The 12,451-nt window shown below is 42.2% G+C and overlaps 1 protein-coding gene across 1 annotated transcript; it reads left to right on the top strand.

Annotated features, from left to right (window-relative positions):
- The first annotated feature begins 6 nt into the window (after window positions 1–6).
- Window positions 7–9,925, top strand: LOC119337134 (ADP-ribosylation factor GTPase-activating protein AGD3-like). Its single transcript, XM_037609242.1, has 19 exons — window positions 7–332; window positions 1,462–1,538; window positions 1,725–1,825; window positions 2,448–2,518; window positions 2,999–3,061; window positions 3,155–3,199; window positions 3,683–3,748; window positions 3,828–3,875; window positions 3,974–4,069; window positions 4,149–4,190; window positions 5,070–5,285; window positions 5,386–5,517; window positions 5,635–5,853; window positions 5,941–6,027; window positions 6,109–6,423; window positions 7,187–7,329; window positions 7,409–7,502; window positions 8,255–8,751; window positions 9,374–9,925. The coding sequence occupies exons 1-19, from the start codon at window positions 288–290 to the stop codon at window positions 9,486–9,488; spliced, it is 2,472 nt and encodes an 823-aa protein (XP_037465139.1). The 5' UTR covers window positions 7–287; the 3' UTR covers window positions 9,489–9,925.
- Window positions 9,926–12,451: the final 2,526 nt, after the last annotated feature.

The following is a 12,451-nucleotide window of genomic DNA, read 5'->3' as shown; positions in this document are numbered from 1 at the left end:
CCCTCTCCCCCCCACCCAAATCGCCGCCATTTCGCTAATCCCGGCTACTCTCGCGGCGCACGCGCTCCCCTCCCCTCCTCTTTCCTCCCCCCTGGCGTCGACGCGGCGGCGGCTCCCGGCGGTGGCCAGGCGGGCGCGGCTACGAGGAGGTGGGCGTGCGCACGACAGGGCCGAGCTCAGGCTAGGGTTCGAGGCAGCGGCATTGGCGGCGTGGATGAGGAGCTAGGAGGTGCTCGGACGGCGGGGAACGGCGGCAGCGGCGGTTGCATGCAGGCAGGCCGGCAGCCATGTATTTCGCCAGGCTCGATGACTCGCCCATGTTCCGGACGCAGGTGAGCTGGGCTGGGTGGATCTCGTTCTCTGGGATGTCCGGGTGGCGTGTGTCCTCCGAGAGTTTCATGTCTATGCCATTGGCAGCTCGGCGTTGCTGCGAACGGGTCGGGGGAATGCCTGCTTTATCTTTGACTTGATTGAGTTGTTGGAGTGGTGCTGGCCTTCGTGTTTTTTCCCCTTCAGTTTATTGTGAATGCGCGAGTAAAGTTATTCTCTTGCCCGTGATTTGGCTTCTGCATGTCTGTATTGTCGCGTGACGCTCGTTTTGCTGCGTGTGTTTCTATCGCCGCATCTCACTGATTTTAATATGCGCGGCCATGTGCTTAGAATAATTTCGTGGAGCGCGTGGGTCTTAGACATCGTTCTGATGCTATCGGGCAAGCAAATTTACTTCATCGCACGGAAATTTGGTTTGGATTATCAGGTTGGCGCATGTGTGTGTGTGTGTGCCGATTTCACTGTTCTGTGTCGAATTTCCAAGGTCGTTTATCAGTTTCTTTTTTCTGTAGGGGATGGTTTCGGGTTAGCCTAACTTCTAGAGGATTGATCTGCGGATTGTTCAGTAGTACATATGGCTCTAGTTTGACGGGCTCTAGTTTGGCGCGGTTGCGATTTTGTTGGTGGAGCTGCGGCTTTTATTTGGAAAATTGCATTTCATCATTAGATTAACAATAACTGTAATTTATTGTTTTTTGTTTACTTCCCAGGCGTGCAGTCTATGTCAGCCCATAAAGTTTGCTAGTTTGACATATACCCATACCACTTCCTATAGTAGTTTTGTTGAATCCATTGGAAGAATAAATATATTCTACCATTTAGTTAATGTATTAAGAAACATCCGAAATACTTTTGGCATATAACAAAATCTTTGCCCCAAAGAAATGCACAGATCTGATTGTCCTCCAGTTCGTTAGAAATTTGTAGTAAGAACTGCTTATGTTTTTGACGTTGGGTCCAAGTGATCGATATGAAAGGTCGAGTGCTGGATGCCCCAATGCCTTATTGGTTGTTTTACTTACCACATTCACGAATGAATTTTACTCATTCATGAACGAAACCTCGCTCTCTCTTTTGACTTCCCTTGATTCACGACCAACCGTTATCTTCTCTTGACCTTTCGACAAACAGATACAATCACTTGAAGAAAGTGCTGAAGTACTAAGAGAGAGGTGCTTGAAGTTTCATAAAGGTTGCCGCAAGTATACGTGAGTTTTCATTTGGAGCTCATTCATTTTTTTGTTCACTCTACCTGACACATGTATGGTTGAGCACTGCAAGTCTTCAACTATAATTCACTATCCCCATAACATAAAGCTGCTATCTAAACCCATTTAACCCCAGCCTGTGCCAGATGTAGATAAATTAATACACACACCTGTGATTTGTTTCAGTGAAGGGCTAGGTGAAGCCTATGATGGAGATATTGCATTTGCAAGTGCACTTGAGACATTTGGAGGAGGCCACAATGATCCAATCAGTGTTGCTTTCGGCGGTGAGTCATGTTATTCTCTTGATATCTTTAATCATGTCATTTATTCTATTAAAAAAGATCGTACTTGAAGATATGTTTTGCTTCATACTGAATGAGCTGCGTATATGAGTGAGAAAACTTCTTCATCAACGTCACTCACTTATGCTTTGTTTTCTTCATTGCTTTTGAAATTTCTCTGTATGCTCTCAATTTCTTGTCTTTATCACTCATGCCATCCTTTCTTTCTATCTACGTGGTATTTATTTTACATTTTATTTAAGTTCTGACTTTACAAAGAGAGTATCAAATTGAGCATGTTCTAACTAAGCCCTTATGATTGATAGAATGAAAATTGAATAAGGAGGCCACACAATGCTTATCTGGAATTCTGTGGTTGCATATCTCTCCGCATATCATAGTTTTAAACAAAGGCACCCTGCTCAAACAGCTATAGCACGGCTATAGCCCGCAATTTTGTACTATACCGGACAATTATACATGAATACCATTTGGCGGCACCCTGCTCAAACCGTTATAGCGTGGCTATAGCCGGCTATTTAAAACTTTGCCTCATATAGGGGCTGAGAGAAGTTGAGTTTAGACATTCCCTTGACTAAGAATACACAATTCATCTCCTTTACAGGACCTGTCATGAACAAATTTACAATTGCCCTGAGAGAAATAGGAACGTATAAGGAAGTCCTGCGCTCCCAGGTACCACATCTTTTTTTGTATTATATAAGCATTGTTTGAAAGCAATGCATTATGTTCACTCTTCAATTCTGCATGCATTGCTTATCAAATTGACTAGAATTTTGGTTTAAATTGGCTGCTCATTTTGTGTGATGTTACATTGCTGGCCTGATGTCTTTCTCCAATACTTATGATGTTTTGGTCAGTGAACAGCATAAGCTGCACTTATAATACCTTATTGCTACCAAAAAAAGAAACAGGGATCACTTGGTCAACATGCACTTGATGATGTTAATGGAAAAGAACTACTCATCTTACATGACTTTGATGTTAGAACTTGTTCCCCCAAGAACCATTACAAGCTTCTATGTATAATGCTTTGTTTGGAAATCCATATCAAAATTTGATGCTACATTAGTGAAAATACAAACGCTCTCATTTCATGGTCAAACATACTTTGTGTACCTAAGGTGGTATATTTCTGATTCAGTTTCCTGGCAGGTTGAGCATATGCTAAATGACAGATTGCTAAACTTTGTAGATGTTGATTTGCATGACGTTAAGGTACCATTATTGTTTTCTGCTAACACTGAATCTTAGAAGTTTGTACCAAGAACTATTTGTTGAAATAATTTCCTGCTTCATAAATTTAACCAGGATGCCAGGAAGCGTTTTGACAAGGCTAGCCTCGTGTATGACCAGGTCAGTTAATCAATATATCTATTACCCGAAAATGTGAAAAAAAGAGGGAAAATGAAGTGTGTGTTTCTAAAGCTATTGTGGAAATGTTTTTGATAATAATTATGATGTCTTCGTATTCTTAACGCAATTCTGATTCTCCTTTGCCTTGTAGTGATCAGAATGATGCAAGGTTTTCTTTATATTTTCTTGGGACTTTTTTAAGCCGTCAATATTTGTCTTGGATATAACAAGTTTCCAGTTTTCATCAGCCAATAATACCTGTTTGCTGTTTCTGATTTGTTTGTTCTGATTGTTTCTAGTCAATTAATTGATGTTGGAATGGTTATGTATGCACTTCTCTTAGCTAACCTTACTGTTATTTTACGGCTGATTTTCTGTCTTTTCTTTATTTTCTGCCATATTTTAACCTTTGCAGTAGTTTGCTTTGCTAGTTATGTAATTTTTTGAGAGAATATGTTATTGACTTGCTAATTGCCTTGTTAGATTCGCGAGAAATACTTATCATTGAAGAAAGGCACAAGAGCAGACATAACAACTGCCATTGAAGAAGTAAATACCTTTCTGTCAATCTTGTATGATCAGAGGTAATTCAGTGTTTCCCCTCTGACTTACACTTGGCCTATGCCAGGAGCTCCATAGTGCTAGGTCTTCATTTGAGCAAGCTCGTTTTAACCTGGTATGTGAACTGTTGGCCTTAACTTTGCTCTTGTGAGTTCATATGTATGTTTAAATGCATATCATGCCATCGCTTCCTATACCTCTTTGAATTTTCAGGTAACTGCAATTTCGCATATCGAGGCAAAGAAGAGATTTGAATTTTTGGAGGCTGTTAGTGCGACAATGGATTCACACCTCCGATATTTTAAACAAGTAGTGCCTTTTTTTTCCCTCTTCGCGATGCTATATTTTGCTACAAAATGGTTAATCTTATCTGCTGCCATTCATGCAGGGGTATGAACTATTGCATCAGATGGAACCCTATATTAATCAGGTTACTATTAAACCATGCCTCCCTTCTTAATACAATTTCCCTAGTCTGTTTTGGTGTTTGAATTGCGAATGTGTTGATAGCGCGATGATAACGCCTCCTGTAGTGAGGTCGCCGACCTGGGTTCAAAGCCTGGGTCTCGCATAAAAAATACCCCTTGCTGGTCTTCTCCTTCAGGTCGTCTTTTTGGTATATGAATGATTTTTAGCTGTTACATAATCCTGGCACACAAATAGTGTGATATTTTTTTTCATTCGGCACACCAGATCTGTGCATCAAAGCCCTGCAGTTTCAGATATGTGCCCTACAATCACACACACAGTATTCTAGTACATCATTCATCATTCTCTCCTTGTAATTATATGCTCTTTCAATAAAATTTACTGTTGGGGCACACGTGCCTTATTGGTAAAAAGAAGCATCTTTCACCATCCTTCTGCCTTGTCTTCTATATGGGGCACATGTGCTCCCACATTCATCTTCATGATGCAACATTGCACTCCCATTTGTTTGTGCCCTGTGTGCCTTATTGGTAGCTTATCTAGGCTGGTATTGCTGTTGGTTATGAGAAATCATGATGACAACACTGAATCGAGTTGGTTATGTCCTGGTATTTCTGTGCACCTTTGGACACTAGAAACATTATTTTGCAACTAAAATATCAGTAGAGCTGGCCAACACTTGTTTTTGCGATGAGGTCAACATCCTACTTAGTGGTAAAGGACGAATCCCATTTTGGCATATATTTGTGTAACTGTCATTTGATTACTTTCAGTTATCTCGCTTGTTTACTTGATTTTTGAATTCTACATCTGCAAACTGCTCATATTATGAAGTCAAGAAGACAGTTTATCACTAACTTGTGGTTGGATTGTCCTGCAGGTTCTGGCCTATTCGCAGCAATCAAGAGAGAGGGCAAACAAGGAACAAGCTTCTCTTTTAGAGAGGATGCATGAGTACAAAAAGCAGATAGAGCGTGATAGTCGGTCATCTGGGAATGGTTTAAATGATTCCCCTAATGTAGATGGCATACAAACAATCGGTAGAAGTTCACATAAAATGATTGAAGCAGTGATGCAGTCATCCACAAAAGGCAAGGTAACATTTCTTTTCTCGACTGGAAATTGAAGATTCATGTATACATGCAGATCTTATAGCTCCATGGACGGGGTTTATATTATGATGTACTGATTTTCAGGTTCAGACCATTCGTCAAGGTTACCTCTCAAAGAGATCATCAAACTTGAGAGGTGACTGGAAAAGAAGGTTTTTTGTTCTGGATAGTCGAGGGATGTTGTACTACTATCGCAAGCAAATTAATAGGCCAGCTGTAGGTCCCCCTTGTAACATTTCCCTTGAAATCCTCATGCATTCAGCATGATTTTGTACATGTATGATACAATTCAGCTTGGCCCCTTTCCTCAACTTTCACTTGTGATCTTATCAGGGTGTTTCTCAAGTTCAAAGAACCAACAATACCCCTGAACATGGTTCAGGGTTGCTGAGCAGATTGTTCTCTTCTCATTACCATGGTATACATGATGAAAAATCTGTTGCACGGCATACAGTAAATTTGCTGACATCAACCATTAAAGTCGATGCAGAACAATCAGATCTGAGGTTCTGCTTCAGAATTATTTCACCCATGAAGATCTACACATTGCAGGTAGATGCACAAAATTGCAGACAATACTGTTTTCATGTTGAATATACACGTTTGCTACTTTAGTGACATCATCTGATATTTATACAGGCAGAGAGTGCTCTAGATCAGATGGATTGGATCGAAAAAATTACTGGTGTCATTGCATCTTTGCTGAACGCACAATCCCCAGAACAGGTTTATTATGGTCTAGATTAGATGATTCCAGTTGGATTATTTATGTGCTTCAGTTCAATTTATCATGATGTTATGTTTCAGTGTCTGCACAGCCCTAGGAGCTGCGGTCATGATCGGAGCGCTAGTGAGAGTAGCTCCTATACTAGTTCAGTGGAACTGGAAACTTCCACAAGTGAAGATTTAACACTGGAAAAGAATGCTGGAAATGGACAACATCATCACAGGACCCATATCAAACCCGAAAAACCAATTGACTTGCTTAGGAGGGTTGATGGTAATACTATTTGTGCCGATTGTGGTGCTGCGGAACCTGATTGGGCGTCGTTAAACCTCGGTGCTCTTCTGTGCATAGAGTGTTCTGGAGTACACAGAAATCTAGGAGTGCATATATCGAAGGTATTTAAGAAAACTTACTATATATCCATGCTTATTGCACATAGATTGGTTGCCGCATCTCCATTTAACTTGAAGTCCAGCATTCTTGTGTCTTGCCTGTGCATGATCCCACATGCTTTTGTGACCGGAAACTACTCTTATAGCTGCAACTGTTACGCATCTGCTATTTGTTTGCGAGCCATCATTTACACATATGATTTAAAAAATTGCACTCCAACATATAAACCCAAATTCTAACCTGGAATCTCTAAAGCCTTTAGTTATGCCCTTTTTTCCTAACTATTTTTAAAAGGATATTCTCAGATGCTGAATTATTTATATGCAAATTTAATTTAGTCAATGTGGCAGCATACCTTTTTGGTGTGAATATAGATTTGCAGTATTTTATGTGATACCAGTAGACTTAATAGAGCAAATTTATCTTTTTCTTTCTCAACAATGGCAGAAAATAGCATGCACTGTTATTTAAGTCATTGATGTAGTGGCTTGCATGCATCATCCTTTTTAGGAGACTCGCTGAGAATCAACTTTAGGACACTGCCATTCTTTGAAGATGATACAAGTAATTGTTTCTATTTGGGCGTCCCTATATATGTGTGTGTAACTGTGTACATTGCCACCTATACTTCTACAATTGTCTGCACTCTGCCTATTTTCGATGCATATTTTGCAGTCAAATTTGATTACATAATTAGCAAGTTGTGTTTGATGGTATCATTAGGGTCACTGACATAACTTCGAAATGAATACATCATATTTGCAGGTAAGGTCTCTGACTCTCGATGTCAGAGTCTGGGAGCCATCTGTAATCAATCTCTTTCAATCATTAGGCAACATGTTTGTGAACAGAGTTTGGGAAGAAACATTACCTTCATCAAACAATGGCTCTTCTGTTGATAATACAAGGTAATATGAATTTCTTTACAAAACTTCAGTCTTTTTTTAGTGCTTTCAGAAATTAACTTGCAACTTTGTTGTCTTGTAGTACTAATGGATCACAGGCAGCACAATACTTAACCACCAGCAAGCCTAAACACTCAGATCCTTTCTCTGCCAAAGAGAAGTTTATTCATGCCAAGGTGCTTGCGAGTTGTCCTTTTGCAATTGCTTCTCTGCACTTTTCCCATTATTAGCAAATAAGTGTTGAGGACAAAGTTGTCTCCAGATATCCGATGGGAAAATGATTGGGTAAAAATGATTCATGGTAGTTTATAACTCGAACATTTCTTAGCCTAAATACAGTTGTTGCCCGTCACGATTAGTTGCCAGATGGTACTTGTGCGATCCACCGATCATTTTAAGGCCTTGCAAATATGTTGTTCTTTACAGTTGCATCCTCAGAGTTCCAGAAAAATTGTCTGTAGGTTGTATCCACATTGACAAAGTTGCTTCAAGTGCTTTTATTTAGTTTCCGTGGCCTACAAACTGCATCACGTTTGATTTGTTATGTAAACTCACTTCATGCAGTTCATTTATACTACAGATGCTATATGTGAACTATCGAAGTTGACTTCCGTGATGCTATCCATGTAGAATAGTAAACTCACCAGGATTTTTGCGCTACATTAACTCCATATATAATGAAAAGGAAAGCTTGTGGTTTCATAAATTATGAATCTGCAGATAAGTTTTTTTAATTGCATTATTAGTTCCTTAACATTGATCTTTGTTTGATATGCCCATGAAGCTAAGTGAGCATTATAATGCATGGACTAGAATTTATATAGCCTGTCAGCTGGTTTAGAATGCATTTTTTAAAGTCAATATCTATCCTTCAGTTTCATGTATAGTATTGTCATATATTGAACTCTTTACGGTGCAAATGTTCCAGTATGCTGACAAGGAATTTGTACGGAGGCATAGTATCGATGAGATTCACATAGCTCAGCAGATGTGGGACAGTGTAACTGCAAATGACAAGAAAGGAGTATACAGTCTCATTGTGGCATCACATGCCAATGTAAATTTGGTTTATGGGCAGATGGCTTCTGGTTTGTTACTGAATCTTGGAAAAGCACTTATACAACAGCAGCCAACTTCACCAGCTGATGGAAGCCCTAGATTTTTCGACTGCAATTCACATGAGAAGGTTTCTCCTAGAGAGTCGCTTTCTCCTCCCAGCACAAGTTCACATGTAGATGAGTTGGATGATAGATATGAGGGTTTCTCCTTGCTTCATCTTGCATGCCGTGTTGCAGATGTGGGGATGGTTGAATTACTTTTGCAGTATGGTGCTAGTGTAAATGTGTCTGATTCAAGAGGTCGGATGCCCCTTCATCACTGTATTTTGAAAGGAAGACATCTGCATGCAAAGCTTCTGCTCTCCAGGTATGTAGCTGCTTACAACTTCATCACTTTATCTTGCTCCATATGTTGTCTGTCAACTAGGAAGACCACCTGGTTGTCCGGTGAGGGCTGGGATGTAGTTTCTGCGGACTGGGAAATGAATTTGATGTTACCTGCAGCACTTCATGGTGTGGAAACAATAGTAGGGGAGCTTATAGTTTCAATTTCATAAAATAAGGGTGTACTGAGTTGTGGATAAGTTATGGCCAATTCTTAGACCTTACTCAAGAACGTGAAAAGGATCATTGCCTTTCGTATGCAGAATTTTTCTCTAGTCTCAGTCAATTCAGAAAAGTGCAACTTCATTTTAGTGAAAAGTGTAACTTGTACATTTGGGACTTAAGAATCTCTGTCTATTGTGGCCTAGCAAACCGAAAAAAAGATGCCTGTTTTGGAGAGTACCCTGAAAGAGAAAACTAACGCATCCTTCGAAAAATTAAAACTAATATGCAAACCAGTTTTAGGATTATTGGATGCAATATGAGAACTGTTCCACTGTTCTTTTTGTTTGTCGAAGTGTAGATTATTAGGGATGATCTGGCGAGCGGCACAAGTCCAAAAACAGACATGTCTCACCTATTATTTCCAATCAATTTCTTTGCAGGGGAGCTGACACACATGCCATAGACCGAGATGGCAGATCAGCATTGCAGTATGCAATGGACCGTTCCACAAGTGACGAAGGCATGCTTGCGTTGTTAGAGGAGCACTTCAGATAATTGCTGCAGGCAGCCTTCACGTCAGGAGTATGCGCCCAGCAAACAAACAGAGTAGGCTGTGGCGCTGTCTGAGTTGCTCAGCTCCATGCTCTGATAAGCCCCCAGCTTGTCTTGCTGATAGTCCGAAGCTCGTGGCATGAATGGAACCTAATCTTCTTCTGGAGATCCCGCAACATGATGGTGTGGTTTATTCCCTTGTCCAGTTGTTAGTTTTAGTGTGCGCCGGTCTTATTTATCATCTCGCAAGCCGTCCGGTTGGTGTTTGCAGATGGTGCATAGTAATTTTGTATATGGAGTTGCTTCTTCTTATATCCATCATCTTTCCATGGAAGGTAGATGGCCCTGTGGTGAAAGATGATTGTACATATGGAGATGTGCCATTGTGATTTATGGAAATATGAATTACTCGATACGCTTTAGTCGGTTGTCACACTTGATATTTGCTGCTGCCTGTCATTTTTAGCAGAAGAACTGGCCTTGAGCCAGCAGCTATCCCTCATCTACAGCTTACTGTTGCTGAAAATAATAATACCCAGCTGTCCGGTATTTGTTCAATGCCATAGATTAATGGATTTGGCAGACCGCAGACAGTTGGGATGATTATTGGTTGATCTGCCACTCTGGGACAAGCCGTAGTATGATTTGATTTTCTACCAACTTAAAAGTACAATGTGTGGCACTCTGGGTATGCATTGTTCTACTGCCGGTGCATTTCATGCGGGTTGCTCTTTCTTCTAGCCCAAATTCGGTCGTAAACCAAGCCTGTAAATCCTGGCAAACACCATCGGAAAGACTATATATCGGGAGAGTGATGTTGTGCCGTCCTGCAAAAAAAAAAAGAAAGAATCATGTTAACTCACTTCGTGTGGATTATTATTTTTACACCGTGTACCAATAATCAATTGACATCTACCGACGATCTGCAGTAATGATATTGACCTTTTCATACTCCATCTGTTCCATAATGTAGTGCCTATAGACTTTTACAAAAGTCAAACACTACAAACTTTGACCATGTTTAAAAAGAAAAGTAGGTACATCTAGAATACCAAACGCACCTCATTGGATACATCGTGAGTTATATTTTCAGAATGTACATGTTTGGTATTGTAGATGTAGACAGTTTTCTCTATACATTTGGTCAAAGATGGCAAAGTTTGACTTTCACAAAAATCTATAGGCACTACATTGTGGAATGGAGGGAGTACTGGTTACCATGGGCCAGGACTCATGACACTGTTTAGTAACTAACGCCAACGTTGGATTACACATCTCAGAGGACGAACTGCTCTGTTTGCTTAAACGCTTGGAAGCTCAGCTGGCAAGCGAATAAACTCAGGTAGGACGACGTGATATTCCCGCTCGGTACATCGTACTATGTGCGTGCTCGTAAATCAGTAGTAAATGTGGATTGGATTTGAAAGGAAAAATGCTGCCTATCACGTACAGGAATGGATGCCACGAGCAACATTTACGTAGTTTCTAGGCGGATTCGATGGACAGGGCCATGCATTGCAGTTGCAGGGCCTTCCTCATCGCGTGTTCAGGCGTCTACTGCAAGCAGGGTTGCCGCCTTGTTCTAAAAAAAAAAAAGAACAAGGAAAAAAAAAGCAGGGGCTTCTCTCCCCGGTTGCTCCTGTCCTGGCAAGGCAGCCTTCGGTCATGCCAAGGTGCTTGAGTTGTGGCTCCATGAGCGTGCAGCAGCGGATCCTTATTCGCCGCCTGGGGCTCGCGCATGGCGATAAAAAGTGAGACGTTCCAGGAGTACCTGGACCTCTTCTCCTGTCCCCTCACCGCCGCGCAGATTTCGGCAGTGCTCGCCCTCTTCGGAGCCGACGGTGCTTCCTCCGACGGATAGCGTGCCGCTGGTCTAGGCGTCGGCTTATGCCTTTTTGGCCGGGGTTCCAACTTCCAAGGGCATTTCTACCAATATCCCCTTAAAACTCATATTTGAGGAGTAAAAATGATGTTTTTAACACAAAAGAGCCAACTAGTAAATCTCTTATAACCAAAACTTTATTTAATTTGAGTTTTTGACCGCTGAAAGTTGCCCCCTCCCTCTAAAATTTAGTCCGCGGACGGTGCGGCCACCCCCTTCCCTTTTGACCAACGGAATGGGTAGGCCCTCCCCCGCCGCACGCCTAGACATGAGACGGCATCGGTGTCACACCGCCGGCCATGAATTCGGCGGCGCAACCACAAAAAAGGTGGCGTCAAAGGAGGAACTTCATCGGCAGCAGAGCGTCGATGGCGGTGGTCAGCAATCCCTCCTATGCGACCACCGTACTGACCTTGGCCAAGCAGACCGACAAAAGGGACCATCGGCCGATGACCAAGGCGGTGGCCAACATGACGGCGATGGCGAAGGAAAAGAAGAGTGCGGCCACCGGGTCGCTTCCCCCTCCACATGCCGCGGCTCCGGTGAGTACTACTCCGCCTCCTGCCGCCGCCTACACCACCAGACTGCCGGAAAGAGTACAACACTAACGTTGGATGGTGGGAAGGTTATGGACGGCGGATTGATGGGTGGTGCAGTGCCATGTTTGGTACTAGATGATTACTCAAGCAGATATATAAAGTACAAAGCTCACATGGTTGATGGCCAGAGCCGGTGATGATGATGCCCTTATCATCGTTTTCTACATGAAGGCATCATCGAGATGAAGCTCCCAACTCCACTCAATACCTCCGGGGGAAACCCTAGATCAGCTGATCGGATGTTGGCGGCATTCATGTGTCATAACCCCCTTTGGTGCGGCATTTTTGGAGGTGCACTCGGCTTCGCGGGACCAGCGGACGGCTTCTTTGATGGAGCGGTGCTTCATCCTACACATTGATGGCGACGGATCTTGACGGCGTGGTGCAGTGCAGATTCGGAGTTTGATGTGGGAGGATGGACGCAGGAGGACGGCGTTGTCTCGCGTCGTGGTGGCGTCGATGGCAGAGAGACCTGGCACGGTAGA

The sequence above is a fragment of the Triticum dicoccoides genome, chromosome 7B (genome assembly GCF_002162155.2).
Source record: "Triticum dicoccoides isolate Atlit2015 ecotype Zavitan chromosome 7B, WEW_v2.0, whole genome shotgun sequence".
Classification (NCBI taxonomy): Eukaryota; Viridiplantae; Streptophyta; class Magnoliopsida; order Poales; family Poaceae; genus Triticum; species Triticum dicoccoides.
This window is presented reverse-complemented; position numbering and strand designations above follow the sequence as displayed.

What these genes read in the sequence shown, in the direction of transcription:
- LOC119337134 (XM_037609242.1), top strand. Translation starts at nt 288, where the DNA reads ATGTATTTCGCCAGGCTCGATGACTCGCCCATGTTCCGGACGCAG. An exon ending in AAAGGTTGCCGCAAGTATAC is followed by an intron (nt 1,539 to 1,724) that starts GTGAGTTTTCAT and finishes GATTTGTTTCAG; the next exon opens with TGAAGGGCTAGGTGAAGCCT. An exon ending in AATCAGTGTTGCTTTCGGCG is followed by an intron (nt 1,826 to 2,447) that starts GTGAGTCATGTT and finishes TCTCCTTTACAG; the next exon opens with GACCTGTCATGAACAAATTT.